General features: G+C 50.5%; 1 protein-coding gene across 2 annotated transcripts in view; it reads left to right on the forward strand.

Annotated features, from left to right (window-relative positions):
- PDCD11 (programmed cell death 11) overlaps positions 1 to 13,977 on the forward strand; it is a 41,869-nt gene extending 27,892 nt beyond the window's left edge. Inside the window, exons 22-36 of one of the 2 annotated variants that reach the window (XM_027112494.1) lie at positions 1,691 to 1,799; positions 3,331 to 3,420; positions 3,612 to 3,714; positions 4,141 to 4,318; positions 6,905 to 6,961; positions 7,550 to 7,672; positions 8,234 to 8,356; positions 8,737 to 9,043; positions 9,241 to 9,357; positions 10,042 to 10,191; positions 10,410 to 10,660; positions 11,355 to 11,523; positions 12,084 to 12,237; positions 12,732 to 12,897; positions 13,634 to 13,977. In XM_027112494.1, the coding sequence (XP_026968295.1) occupies positions 1,691 to 1,799; positions 3,331 to 3,420; positions 3,612 to 3,714; positions 4,141 to 4,318; positions 6,905 to 6,961; positions 7,550 to 7,672; positions 8,234 to 8,356; positions 8,737 to 9,043; positions 9,241 to 9,357; positions 10,042 to 10,191; positions 10,410 to 10,660; positions 11,355 to 11,523; positions 12,084 to 12,237; positions 12,732 to 12,897; positions 13,634 to 13,805 (2,269 nt within the window). In that variant the 3' untranslated portion in view covers positions 13,806 to 13,977. The remainder of the gene's footprint in view (positions 1 to 1,690; positions 1,800 to 3,330; positions 3,421 to 3,611; positions 3,715 to 4,140; positions 4,319 to 6,904; positions 6,962 to 7,549; positions 7,673 to 8,233; positions 8,357 to 8,736; positions 9,044 to 9,240; positions 9,358 to 10,041; positions 10,192 to 10,409; positions 10,661 to 11,354; positions 11,524 to 12,083; positions 12,238 to 12,731; positions 12,898 to 13,633) is intronic. The other variant, XM_027112495.1, reaches the window with a different exon arrangement.

The raw sequence follows: 13,977 nt of genomic DNA on the forward strand, positions 1-13,977 counted from the left end.
AGTTGTGGCTTAATTTCTTATAAGGACACCAGTCGTGTTGGATTAAGGCCCACCCTAACCACCTCATTTTAACTTAATTGCCTCTTTAAATTCCCTGTCTCCAAACACAGTCACATTCTGAGGTGTTGGAAGTTGGTGCTTCAACATAAGAATTTGGGGGGCTGGGGGAGACAATTCAGCTCATAACAGAGGCATTCCCGTATCAGCTATTGAGTGAATAAATTTTTTTATCCTAACTATACATATGTATAAAGGTATTATAGATAATGAATGTAAATTATCTGTTAGTTATCTGTTAGAGTGCCAGGCAAATGGATGTTCTGTGTGTGTTTTAAGAAATAACATTTTACAGATGTTCCCTTCCCAGGCTTCTCGCTTCACCCCCAGAGGATGAATTCTCCATTATTTGACATATATCCATCTCTTGCTTTTATACTTTCGTTATATATATATATATCTACAAAAAATTATTTTGTATGGTTTTCAAATTTTACATAAATAGTATGCTGTGCTTAATATTCTGCAGCTTGTTTTCTTCACTCAAAATTTTGTTTTTGCCATCTCTCCATTTTGGGGCCTAGAGTTAAAACGGTAACCCATCCTGTGCCTGTGCCAAACTGTATATATTTTCAAGCTGATGGAAGACGTTTACGGTTGTTTCCACAATGCCACAGTGAACATCCTTGAACTCGTTCCATTGTGCGCATGTGCAGGGATTTCTCTAGGGTGGAATTGCTGGGTGTGTTTCAGCTTTACTAGTGTATGAGTTTCCTGTGTTCCTATATTCACCAGTACTTGCTATTACACGTTACAGTTTTACCAGTATTGTACCATTTTACTGGTGAGTTCTGTTTTGTTTTAGAAATTTGAATTGGTAAGCTGGGCTGGTTGGAATGGTGGGAATTCTGTGCTTCCTTTGAAGTGATTTGTGGACTGATAACTTTCAGACCGCATCTCCTTGTTGCTTTTCTGAGAAGAAAAAGAGAATCAAGAAAGTGATAATGCCGAGGTAGCATAGGGCACAGAGCACTGGATTTTTGAATCAGGAACTCTGACTTCAACTCCTGGGTCTGTAGCATAAAATGAGTTTAATAATATCTGTCCTGGGCTTCCCTGGTGGCGCAGTGGTTGAGAGTCCGCCTGCCGAGGCAGGGGACACGGGTTCATGCCCCGGTCTGGGAAGATCCCACGTGCCGCGGAGCGGCTGGGCCTGTGAGCCACGGCCGCTGCGCCTGCGCGTCTGGAGCCTGTGCTCCGCAACGGGAGAGGCCACAGCAGTGACAGGCCCGCGTACCGCAAAAAAAAAAAAAAAAAAAGTATCCTACTTGATTCACACACGAGAGTGTTGTCACATTCAGTGAGAGATTATTTGTGAAAGCAGTTCTGCAAACTGTAAAGCAGTAGCTAAAGCACTGAAAGAAGTAAAATAGTTTTGTTTCCTATACTTATAAAGATTATTGTTGGCTCCCTGCTTTAGGTGAGTGAATTGGAAGGGATTAATTTTCACGCAGGTATTATGAACATTCATTCCCCTTTAAGGAGAGAAATGGCCGGGGGGTGGTGCATGGTGGGTGTGTATGAGTTAGCGGAGTCCTGTAAAATCAATCCATGGCCACTCGAGGGAGATGGTTTCAAGCTAGAAGCTTATCCAGAGGTTGGTTTACTCTTTGCATTGCCTTTCTGCAACCAGTGAGCTGGAGAAGGATGGCCACACCGCTCTCAACACTCATTCTGTTAGCCGCTTGGAGAAGATTAAACAGTACCAGGCTGGTCAGACTGTGACTTGCTTCTTGAAGAAGGTGAGTAGTGCACGCCCTGCAATGCGATGCTGTCCCTCTTACAGAAGAAAACGGGGAGAAACTGACAATGACCATTTGCACTAGACTTTGCTTCTGTGTTTGCTGCCATGCTGGTTTGTAGAAGACAAAGGCCTTTGTAGAAGGCCTCTGCTCCTAGAAAACTTCTGGTCTAATCAAGGAGCTAAATTTATGGCTTACAAAACAGCTAGCAAGCAACCCACAGTTCTACATATTTATAGATTAATTGTACAAAGTGGAAAGAAAAATATATCATAGAGCAAGATTTTAAATCCAGTTCTTTATTTTATTTTAAATAATGTAAAATTCAAATTTCAGTGTCCACAAATAAAGTTTTATCAGAAGACACACACACAAATATTTTAAATAAAAATAAAAATGTTTTATTTAAAATAAAATAAAATGTTGGATTTTAGATTCTTGCCTTTTATAAAGTTCGGGAACAGTGCAAAACAGTATATAATTGGGTGCCAGGTTATGTGTTCTAACCCCAAGAGGAACAGGAGTTGAGTAAAGGGAAGGGATCAGTGAGAACTATACCAGTTGGAATACATCAGAGAGAAGGTTGGTCTGGGCTTGACCCTGAGGGATAATTCCTCTTCATTGCTGCCAGATTCTTCCTCCATGAGCATGTATCTGAGTATGTCTGTGGTGCTTGATCCTTTTAGTTACCTATTGTCTGTAGACATTCATAAACCCAAGATGCCTTAGAGTGGTGTTTAAGCTCTTCATAATCAGACTTTATGAATCTGGTATACCAGTCATGCTGAAAACCTCCTCTATTTTTTTCCCTTCTTGTCTTTATTTCTACACTGGGAGTACTGTCTATTCTTATTGCCTACAACCCTTCAAGGTGCAGCACAGATAACCCTCCCTTCTTACTAGTTCTCCTACAAGGTCCCGTAACATACTGTGCTCTTACTTGTTGCTTGCTCCTGCATACTCATTTGACTTACTCTTTGCAGACTGTAATCTCTTTGAAGGCAGGGCCTGGCTTTTACTTATCAGTCTCATGCCGTATACATAGTGGCTGCTTGATAAATGTTTTGTTGAGTTGACCTGAAAATTGGGGTGTGTATTTAGGGCAGAGCACTGTGTCAATAGCAAAATCTAAATTGATTTAGAAATAAGATGTTAGTCCCTGAGGATGGTTAACGTTCACTGGGCACAGCTGAGTTTGGGGGAGGTGACAGAGGTCAGTGGGATTGGTCCTACTGCTTGAGGATATCTCTGAGGCCTTTTTTGCCTCCTAATCAGCTGAGGCACCAGGAGAGATGCATGTTCTGCTGGGCTGGCAAAGGCTCTGAGCTAGACTCTGAGTGAAGCCTGCGAGAAGTGGAGGTTGGACAGGGGCATTGGGACATAGGGGTGCGTTCCTGTTCCTTGGGAAAATGTAGGCTTTGGGCTCTTTGAGCCCTGTGATTTTGGGAGAGTCTGTTTTGGTGAAGGGAAGAGAAGAGACGCTTGTATCTGCCCATTCCATTTCTCCTCCTGTTTTTTTTTTTTTCCCCAGTACAACGTGGTTAAGAAATGGCTTGAGGTGGACATCGCTCCAGACATCCGGGGGAGAATTCCCTTACTGCTCACTTCTCTTAGCTTCAAGGTCAGTGTGCCTGAGATCCCTGGAGAGGAAACCCCAGCTCCCTGAGTTCAACTTAGTGTCTGGTGTGTGCTCACAGTGGGTACAGGGAACTGTACTGTGGGAGATACTTACCGTGCAGACTTAAATGCTGTGGTTTTGGATAAATGACAGGCCTTTCCTCAAACATCAGAAGAATTTTCTTGCCCTTCCAGGTTCTGAAACATCCAGATAAGAAGTTCCGGATTGGCCAGGCCCTGAAGGCCACCGTGGTTGGCCCAGATTCCTCCAAGGCCTTCTTGTGTCTTTCACTCATAGGTGTGGTGATGAAATGGGACCTGGTCAGGGAAGGGAGGGGGTGGGAAGAGGTCGGGAAGAGGTCTTCAGTCATTGCCCAGGTTGAAGGATGCCGTGGGTTTCGGAGTCCTTAGAAAGCCTAGTGTGGTGGCTATGTCCTTGGAACAGTTTTTCTCTCGGGGCTTTGCTCTGTGGCCTGTGTCTGAGTCACCTTTACCTACACAGTTGTTTTTCCTTGGTCTCTCAGAAAGGCTTGTCCACCACATGGCCCTGGCATTCTTGACCACATGGCATGGTGATCTGAGTCTATACGATCATTCAGGTCCACTCAGCCTAGACAGCCCGAGTCCGGACGCCTCCACCTCCCCTGGACTCTGGTTGGCCAGTGTCTCGGCTTCTTTCTTGGCTCATTTCCTCTTCCCTGAATCTGGTTCATTCTCCTGCCAGGTCCTCACAAGCTCGAGAAAGGGGAAGTGGCCATGGGCCGCGTGGTGAAGGTGCTTCCCAAGGAGGGACTGACCGTCTCGTTCCCCTTCGGGAAGATCGGAAGAGTCAGTATATTTCACGTGAGTGACTCCTACTCAGAGACGCCCCTGGAAAACTTTACCCCACAGAAGATTGTCAGGTAGGCTGAGTTCTTTTCCTCTTTTCAGCTCTCTGTGGGATTGGTGGGGTTTTTTTGTTTTTGTTTTCCTTTTAATTATAGATGTGTGATTTTGTACCAGAAAAAAATAGTATATAAGATGGAAAATGAAAATTGCTGTTGCTCCTCTCTTTCTCCACCACTTTTTGCCATTAGATACTTTGAGCTCTATCTTTCAAGACTCTAACATATATAGGTATAATTTGCCCGTACGTAATAGTAGAATTTCATTTTATGTGCTATTCTGCAACTTGCTTTTTTCTCACGGCAGTTTAGCATACACTTTTTCTTTCCTGTGCTAATATATCGAAATCAGCCTTGTTCTTTTACCTTATTTTTAACATTTTTTTTTTAGTATTGCATGATGTGTTTTTTTAAAAATCACAGTTTATTTAAACAATTCTGTTGATGGACAATAATGTTGAAGTGGATATCTTTGCACATATGTTTGGATACTAGTGAAAGTATAACTGTGAAATAAATTCCTAGGAGTAAAATTGATGGGTCAAACAATGTTATGCATTTTGCCAAAGTGTCTTCCAAAAGGACTTTGCTAATTTTTATCTCAATTAACAATAAATATGACTGTTCATTCCTCACACCCCTGTCAGCACTGGATATTCTTTTTTTTTTTTTTTTTGCGTTTTTTGCGGTACACGAGCCTCTCACTGTTGTGGCCTCTCCCGTTGCGGAGCACAGGCTCTGGAGGCGCAGGCCCAGCGGCCATGGCTCACGGGCCCAGCCGCTCCGCGGCATGTGGGATCTTCCCAGGCTGGGGCACGAACCCGTGTCCCCTGCATCGGCAGGCGGACTCTCAACCACTGCGCCACCAGGGAAGCCCGGATATTCTTAATTTTTAATCTTTGCCATTGAATAGGCTGAAATTGGTCTCGCATTTTAATTTGAATTTCTCTTACTGGTCATTTTTCATGTTTATAGGCTGTTTACATTTGTTCTGTGCTTTGCTTGGCCAAGTTGCTTCCTCATTTTACTATTGAACCATTCATCTTTTTAATTAAAGCAAAATTGATCTGTGTGTGTTCTCTGCAAGAGGACAGCAGTGACCTTTCGCAGTTGGGGGGTGCTTTATGAAGTATTTTGGGTGCACAGAAATGAACCTACCTCAGAGTTTTAAAACCATTTTATAGCCTGAATAAACTAGCATGGAGAGGCATATTTCAGCCTTGTACAATACAGACTTGTCTGACAACCACAGTTATCCAACAGTGGAGCAGACACCTTCAGGAGGCAGAGACTGGAAAGTAGTAATTGTCCTCCCATCTCGAGTGTCCCAGGCACCAGCACCTGCGTAAATTCTCAACCACTTGTCAGGGCTAAAGAGCACAAAATGCCCAGGGCCTAGGAGGAGAAAAAGAATGAGTCAGAGGGAAGCCCAAGATCATCTCTGCTTCGCTTATTTAGGCTTACAAAATACAGGTGTGATTTTTTTTTTTTAGCAAAATATTTTTAAAAAATAACATTATTGGGCTTCCCTGGTGGTGCAGTGGTTGAGAATCTGCCTGCTAATGCAGGGGACACGGGTTCGAGCCCTGGTCTGGGAGGATCCCACATGCCGCGGAGCAGCTAGGCCCGTGAGCCACAACTACTGAGTCTGCGGGTCTGGAGCCTGTGCTCCGCAACAAGAGAGGCCGCGATAGTGAGAGGCTGCACACTGCCATGAAGAGTGGCCCCCGCTTGCCACAACTAGAGAAAGCCCTCGCACAGAAACAAAGGCCCACACAGCATAAATAAATAAATTAATTAATAAACTCGTACCGCCAACATCTTAAAAAATAAATAAATAAATAACATTATTGTAGTTAAATGTATGAGTAGCATTCAGTTGTAATTCCTTCGTCTATCAATGTGAATAATAGGTTAAATGCCTAAAGACAGATGATCCCTTCAGGTCCTTTCCTGCTTTAAGGGCTGTGATTCCCTGGTAGAAAAGGCACTCACCTGTCATGGGAGAATTTGGACTACATTGTTGCTGAGATCCTTTCTACTGATAAGATTCTCTACCTTGCGTGGTGGTATAAATGACACCACCATTGCATGGTGGGTTTGGAAGCCCCCCGGAAGAGTAAACCCTGTTTCCCTCCCAGAAGCCTCCCCTGCTCAGGCCTCCCTCATGGGCTCCTCTGACCCACTGCTCTGAGTCGGCAGTGGCACCAGGCCGTCCCCCTGTCATGGTTTCCTGTGCCAAGTCTTTCTCTCCACGAGACCGGATCCTCCCAGCCCCCGATGCAGGGCTGGTCTCACCTCCTAAGTACTCACCGCGTGGCTCTGTGCGCCTTCCATAGGGCTTGCATGTATCCTCTTGTTTCCTCCTCCCAGCACCGTTCTTGGGTGAGGAGAGAAAGTAGCGGTATTTTTACTTGACGAACTAGTAAACTGAGGCCTGGAGAGGGGACTTGTCCCGAGTCCCTCAGCAGGTTGTGAGCAGTATGAACAGAGCCGTTGCTCTCGCCTGTTGCTCAGCCTTGTGGAGAGGAAGCCGAGGCCCTCTCCAGTCTCCTGAGGTGCTGGCTGGCGCCAGCGTTTCCTTCTCTTTTGCTCTCACTCCAGGTGTTATGTGCTGTCCGCTACAGGCCCTGTATTGACTTTGTCACTGCGATCGTCCAGGTGAGTGTCTGTGTTGTTGGGGGAAGAATTGGGGGAGAACTCCCCCCCAGCCCCAGAGGACTGAGGAGAGGCTGTGTGGATCTGACACAGAGCTTTGGGCCTCCCAGCTTGCTTCCCTGCTCACCCCCTTTATGCCCGGCCCCGTTTTTTATCCAGAAAAGCTGAGGACATTCAGTTGTAGAAGAACCTGTCTGCTCAGGCTGTTGTTTCCCAAAGAAAGGTTCAAACATCCATAGTAGTGTTCAGAGTTGCCAGATGGCGGTCCTAGTGAGGGGAGGTGATGGAGCCCCCAGGGCTCCATAGTAGGGACAAGTGTGCCGTGAAGTGGATTGGCCTGAAGTCATGGTTCGAAATGAATGTATGAGGTTTAACCTCCCTCTGGCTTGCTCAGCCTCTCCCTGTTACTATTAAAGCCGTCCCCAGCTGACAGGAGTTCAGGAGAGGGTAGGGCTGGGCTCTGATGGTGATATCCTACTGACAGGTCCAGAGTCGTGTTCTTACAAAGTGTGATTATCACAGGAGATTTGGGGGTGAGGGTCGGGAAATGGGGTCAGAGGTGCATGTGTAGTAAGCCTTTCATTCCTTTAGGACGAACCCGGAGACGAAAAGCAAAATAACAGATCCTGAGATTAACTCCATCCAGGATATTGAGGAAGGGCAGCTCCTGAGGGGCTACGTGAAGTCCGTCCAGCCGTCCGGTGTGCTCTTAGGGTGAGTGAGGCGGAGCCCGGGGACGTGGACCAGCCCCGAGGGTTCTCCCGGGGCCTGTCTTGATTGGCCCGCTGCTGCCCTCGGTCACCATCTCTGGAGGGATCATGAAGGAAGGAGAGTCTGTGTTCCCACCAGTGTTTTAAACTCCAAGTCTTTTTATACTTTCAAAAAAGTTTTGAATTCCTCTTGTTTGGTGTTTTTGACAAAGACTATGGCATATCCATGGTCATGATTTGTAAATGTTCCGTGAACCCCCAGATGTTACAGCCTTCCCTGCTGTAATTCTGTTTCCTCATTTTCTTCTGGTCTTTCTAGCAGCTTGTGAGTGCATTGTGATGCTCTGATATGGGTAAAGAGTATCTTTCAATTATGTCTTCATTACGCTTGATGATTTTTCCAGTTTACAAAGCCCTCTTTATTTTGTTGAGTGCCAGGAACCTTATGTCTGTCCTAAATCCTCATCACAACTTGAGTCTCTGGGAGAGAGGAGGCATTAGGCTTGGCTGGGGACTCTGTTGCTGTGTTTCTGACCACAGGACCCTTGTCTCTCTCTCCTGTCAGCCTTGGCCCCTCAGTTACAGGTTTGGCCCAATACCCACATGTCTCCCAGTACAGCCTGTCCAAGGATGCCCCTTATGACAGGTATCTCCCCGAAGGCAAGCTGCTCACAGCCAAGGTCCTAAGGTAGGTGTTCTTCTCTCTTTCTCACCTCTTTCTCTGGGAACGCTGGGTGGAGATGGAGAGGTGAACTGTAAACATAATGGCTTAGGCAGTGCTAAGTAACGATGAATGAGCTCCCTTTGTGTGGAGCCTTCTACCTCAGCTCCTAAAGGCAATTGTGGAGACTTTCCTCTGCACAGGCACCCGTCTTTGGGGATGGAGGAAGGGATAACACAGCTGCCCTCTGTATTTTTCTACCAAGCAATTGTGCAAATCATTCCTGAGATTACTGCACAGATTCCAAGGCAGGTGGGGGCAGGCCCAGAAACGGTGGGCTCCTCGCTATGACCATTGTGCTCCTTATGCTGTCCCCATGGTCCGCTCGTCTGGTCTCCCTGTCATAGCCTGAACCGCCGGGAGAACCTGGTAGAGCTGTCAATCCCCGCCGACGACACTGGAAAGCCAGACGTGTTTTCTGCCTCCCTGGGACTGCCACTTCCGAAGCAAGAGGGGAGGGAAACAGAGGCAGAGGAGAGAGACCACAAAGGAGAAGAAGAGAAGGAGGAGAGGAAGAATCAGAAACAGAAAGAGAAGAGGATTGGGAAGGGTCAGGAGGGGGCACAGCTGCCCAGCAAGGAGAAGAAGGAGCCCCGGAAGCCCCGGGCGAAGAAGCTGGGCAAGCGGCCGCGCCCGGAGTCTGGCAGTGAGCAGGTAGGGCCCTCGGGGAGGATGGCCTCCTTCACAGGAAAAGGAGAGCCTTCCAGAATCCGCCCGGCAGCCGCTTTGCCTCAGCCTCACGGACAGAGAGAGGCTGAGTTTGGCTGGGGAGAGGGTACCGCCCGGGGCCGCAGAGGGCGCTCAGGGCGAGAAGAAGCCAGGCTCAGCGTCGTCCCCGCCTGTCATGGCAGGAAAGCGGGAACAAGAGGCAGAGGAGAACTGCCCCGTCCGAGGAGGACGACAGCGGTGTGGAAGTGTACTACCGGGAGGGAGAAGAGGAGGTGGAGGAGACGGGTGTGCGGCCCCAGGTGAGTGGCGCTGGATGTGGGGGAAGGGCCGCCCCAGGAGGGAGTCCCTGCTCCCCTGCCTGAGGGCTGGGCCGTCCTCAGCACCACCCTTCTGTCTTCATTTTCTGTAAAATGGGAGGAGGTGGGGCCGCCTGGTTTCCTCAGCTGGTCATCAGCTCCTGAGAACAGGGCTGCTGCTTCACCTGCGGAGTGGGCTGTGAAAGTCCATTCTAGTCGATGTTTATTAGCTGGAGTGAAATTGAATTGGGGGGGGTGGGGGGACGGGCAAAGGAAAGGAGGCTTGTCCGTCTGAGCCTGTGTCCTGCTCTGAGAAATGAGGACAGCGCTACTGGGACTGAGGGCAGGTGTGGAAGGGCTTCCCAGACTTCAGGTGTCGCATCCCTGCCACCCTCGGAACATGTCCTGCCTCTGTCCCAGCTCTGCTGCTGTTGTATGCCTGCACGTTTATATGTGTTTGCCTACATAGCTTTTTAAAAATATTACTTAAATCTACTTATTTACAAAGGAAGCTTTCATGTCACTCCTAAAAGTGTCCCCAGTGCACCGGGGCCTAGCCTGGCGGTGGGAGGAGAGAAAAGGTCTCTGGGCACCGTGGGAGTCCCTGCTCCTCCGGGTGGAAAGGGGCTGCAGAACAGGGGCAGCCTGGGCTCAGTGCTTTTTTCACATGCGCCTGTGATCCTCCAGGAGAAGCAGACCAGGCCGGCAGAAGCACCCCGGCTGCAGCTGTCTTCCGGCTTCGCTTGGGATGTGGAGCTGGACAGTCTGACCCCGGCCTTGCCACCTCGCGAAGAGAGCTCTGACAGCGAGGAGGACGAGAAGCCAGAGCAGGCCACGGTGCTGTATTTTCCAGGGCTTCGTCCTTTCTGCAGGGACCCTTGGCACCCATCTTCCGTGCTCTGTCCTACCCTGGGTGTCTCTTCCGAGGGGTGGGGCCGTCTCAGGCTGGGAGTATTTGCGGAGCTCGGGGGCTGCCCTGCCAGCTCCTGACTTCCACCACAGACTTCCCCGGGGCTGAGGAGCAGATTGCTCACTTGGTGTTCTGCCTTCCACAGCAGAAGAAGAAAAGCAGGAAGGAAAGGGAGCTGGAGAAGCAGAAGGCAGAGAAAGAGCTGTCCCGCATCGAGGAGGCGCTGATGGACCCCCGGCGGCAGCCGGAGTCGGCAGATGACTTCGACCGGCTCGTGCTGAGCTCCCCCAGCAGCTCCATCCTGTGGCTGCAGTACATGGCCTTCCACCTGCAGGCCACGGAGATCGAGAAGGCCCGGGCCGTGGCCGAGAGGGCGCTCAAGACCATCTCCTTCAGGTCTCGGCTGTGCCCTCCTGCCTTGGGGCCCTGTCTTTCTCCAGGGGGCGCTGCGTCTCCTCGGCAGGCTGGCGGCAGTTTGGGTGGCTGCCACCGGGCGCCTGTGGGTTCACGGGCTTTCTCTCAGAGATGTGCCATCTGTGAAATAGATCTGCTCATTTATATATTATAGTCCTCTTCACCGAGATAGCTAAGGGTAACATTTACACGAGGCATGGGCCCTCAGTTAGGTGCCCCACTCGGAGCAGAAGTACAAGAGGGAAAACACTCTCCACATACCTGGGCGAAAACGATGTCGGGGACCATGTTCCAGGCAGAGGGTAGAGCGGGTTTCCCAAAGGCTGGTGAAGAGGGATGGCGCTCCTTTGCATCATTCTCTTAGTTTGGGGGGAGATTCAGACCACAGATGCCTTCCAGTCCAGACCTCAGGCCGGTTTGAGATTTGGTAGGTTTCCTTCCCAGGAGTGGAGGCAGAAACCAGGGGAGCCCCAGACCCCACAGCCATGGGGTCGGAGTTCCTGCTTCTGTGTGAGCTGCAGTGGGGACAGGGCCTCTCGGGGCCTGCACTTGGGGGTGGGAACTGAGGACGTGGGTGGAGCCTGGGGAGGAGGATGTAGTTCCGGTCCCCCGATGGCAGTGGGGGGCTCATTTGGCCAAGATGATGGAGCTCACGTGCTGACTGCTTTCCCTCCAGAGAGGAGCAGGAGAAGCTGAACGTGTGGGTGGCCCTGCTGAACCTAGAAAACATGTACGGCTCCCAGGGGTCACTGACCAAGGTCTTCGAGCGGGCCGTGCAGTACAACGAGCCTCTCAAGGTCTTTCTCCATCTGGCTGACATCTACACTAAGTCAGAGAAATTCCAGGTAGGAGTCTGGGCCAGGTGGCCGGCTGCCAGGGGGACCTCAGCCACTTAGAAACGAGCTCCTGGGAGTCCCAGAGGCAGCAGGGAAGTCTCGGGGGAGAACAGCCGCATCTGGACCCAGTCCTGCCCCAGGCTTGCTCACCTTCCAGGTGGGAGAAGTCGTTTCCCCCGCCTCCGCTTTGGGAATGTGGGGCCGGCATGAGGGAAGGGAAGGGACAGCAGACCCCGGGGTCTATCCCTTGGGATGCCGACGGGTGTCACCGACAGGAGGCGACATACCCCAGTAGCCCTTTTTCATCTCTCCTCCTCCCCCTCCTCATGCTCACGTTCTCTCTTCTAGTCTTAGGACCTCCTCACGGCACAGGCTTAGGAGGGAGACTCTCCATCATGCGCTCTCCTCATCCTGTGCGCCTGCCCTTTCCCCCCGCGTACCTGACATTGGGCCTGGATACTGATGGAGTCTGAGCCCAGGTCTAGCTTCCCAGAAGTGTAGGTGCCTGTCTCTGCCGTTGCCCCCTCTGTCTTAATCACTCTCCTCAGCTTATGTCGTCTTTCCCACAGGAAGCTGGTGAACTTTACAACCGGATGCTGAAACGTTTCAGGCAGGAGAAAGCTGTCTGGATCAAATACGGCGCCTTTCTTCTGCGGAGGGGCCAGGCTGGGGCCAGTCACCGCGTGATGCAGCGAGCCCTCGAGTGCCTGCCTAAGAAAGAGCGTGAGTGCTTGTTCCCACCCACGGGCCCAGTTCCAGGGTGCAGCAGGCTGTCTCCCATCTGGGCAGAGGGCCGGGGGTCTCCTCATCCGAGGGCTGGTGTTAGGACAGCCTTGTGGAGCGTACGTGGCTCTCTCTCTCTTGATCGTATGCTCATGAACATAGCTCGTGTTGCATTTTAAATTCTAAACTCCGAAGACAGAGGAACAGAAAGGAATTAGCACTAATTCTTTTCCTCTGCCTGCCCCACGGCCTACCTCTCATCCCCCGATTCCCCCTTCTCAGTCCGGAGAGTAGGATGTCTGCTGTTGGGAGTCATAGATCAGTGCCCATCTGTGTATTCGGCCCTAAACCCGCCCCACTGTCCCTCTTGTCGTCACCTAGGTCTTAGGACCCAAGAGCAGGGAATCAGGCATCAGACTCTGTCCCTGTAGGGTAGTGTGTTTTGATGAGGGCATCTGTCTGCTTTCTATGTCTGAGTTGTCCTCTCCCTGCAGACGTGGATGTGATTGCCAAGTTTGCGCAGCTTGAGTTCCAGCTGGGGGATGCGGAGCGCGCCAAAGCCATTTTCGAGAACACGCTGAGCACCTACCCAAAGCGCACGGATGTCTGGTCGGTCTACATCGACATGCTCATCAAGCGTGGCAGCCAGAAGGAAGTCCGGTGAGAGGGGAGGACAGGCTGAGGCCTAATTGCCTGCTGGGGGGTTGGGAACGTTGGCCACTTGGAGGCGTTTTAGCCCCCCAGCAGCTCCCGGAACCCCAGTTCTCTTACTCTGTCTGGAAAAACGGCTTTGACGTGACACGTCCTATGACATTCACGTTTCCAGTTTCTTTTCTGCCTCAGCGGCTAGCCTCTGGTCTGGCTGGAACCTTGGGTGGGAGGTAGGCTAGCCCCAGGCCTGGGAATCAGGAGACTTGGGTTTTCCTCATAATTAATGCTGAGCCTGGCTCTCGTGGTAGAGAGTGTTCACAGGCATGATCTCACTGATAACCGCCAGCATCCCCCCAAGGCAGGGAGGATTAGAGACCGGTGGTGGACTTCAGTCCAGAAAGAACTGATGCCTCACCCAAGCCCATCAGTGAGTTTTAAGCAGAGCTTTCCTCACAGAGCCACACCTCATTGCCTGTCCCCATCCCATTAGCTTTGTCCAGATTCACTGTGTGACTTCAGACCAGTAAGTCCTTTAACATCTCTGTTCCTCTGGAAAATGAGGGTGGTGTTCTCCCTCTCCACAGACGTGATGGGAGTTTATAAAGGGAATAAAAATAAAGGTAGAAGTGGTAGTGCTGGATAACAGAGGGCCTGGCTCCAGAGCCGTAGAGCAAGTGGGTGAAGGCTAGCTAGGAATCGTGTGGCCGGGGACCAAGAGGCAGACACTGGCTGCTCTCCCTCCCAGGGACATCTTTGAGCGTGTCATTCACCTGAGCCTGGCCCCCAAGCGAATGAAGTTCTTCTTCAAGCGCTACCTGGACTACGAGAAGCAACACGGCACCGAGAAGGACGTGCAGGCGGTAAAGGCGAAGGCCCTGGAATACGTGGAGGCTAAGAGCTCCATGTGGGAGGACTAGTGGCCAGCTGGCTCCGAGGGCACTGGTGGCAGTGGGCCAGCCGGGCCGACCCTCAGGCGCCTGGGCAGTTGAGAAACTGTGTTGCCTGAGGACTCTGTTTAAGTGTTGCTTTTTCTGCAGCATCCCTGGGGTAATCCTGTCAAGATAAAGAAGGATTTAAGATTTCTCATAA

The sequence above is a fragment of the Aethalodelphis obliquidens genome, unplaced genomic scaffold, assembly GCF_003676395.1.
Source record: "Aethalodelphis obliquidens isolate GAN/ISIS:26980383/991018 unplaced genomic scaffold, ASM367639v1 scaffold11, whole genome shotgun sequence".
NCBI classification, from domain to species: domain Eukaryota; kingdom Metazoa; phylum Chordata; class Mammalia; order Artiodactyla; family Delphinidae; genus Aethalodelphis; species Aethalodelphis obliquidens.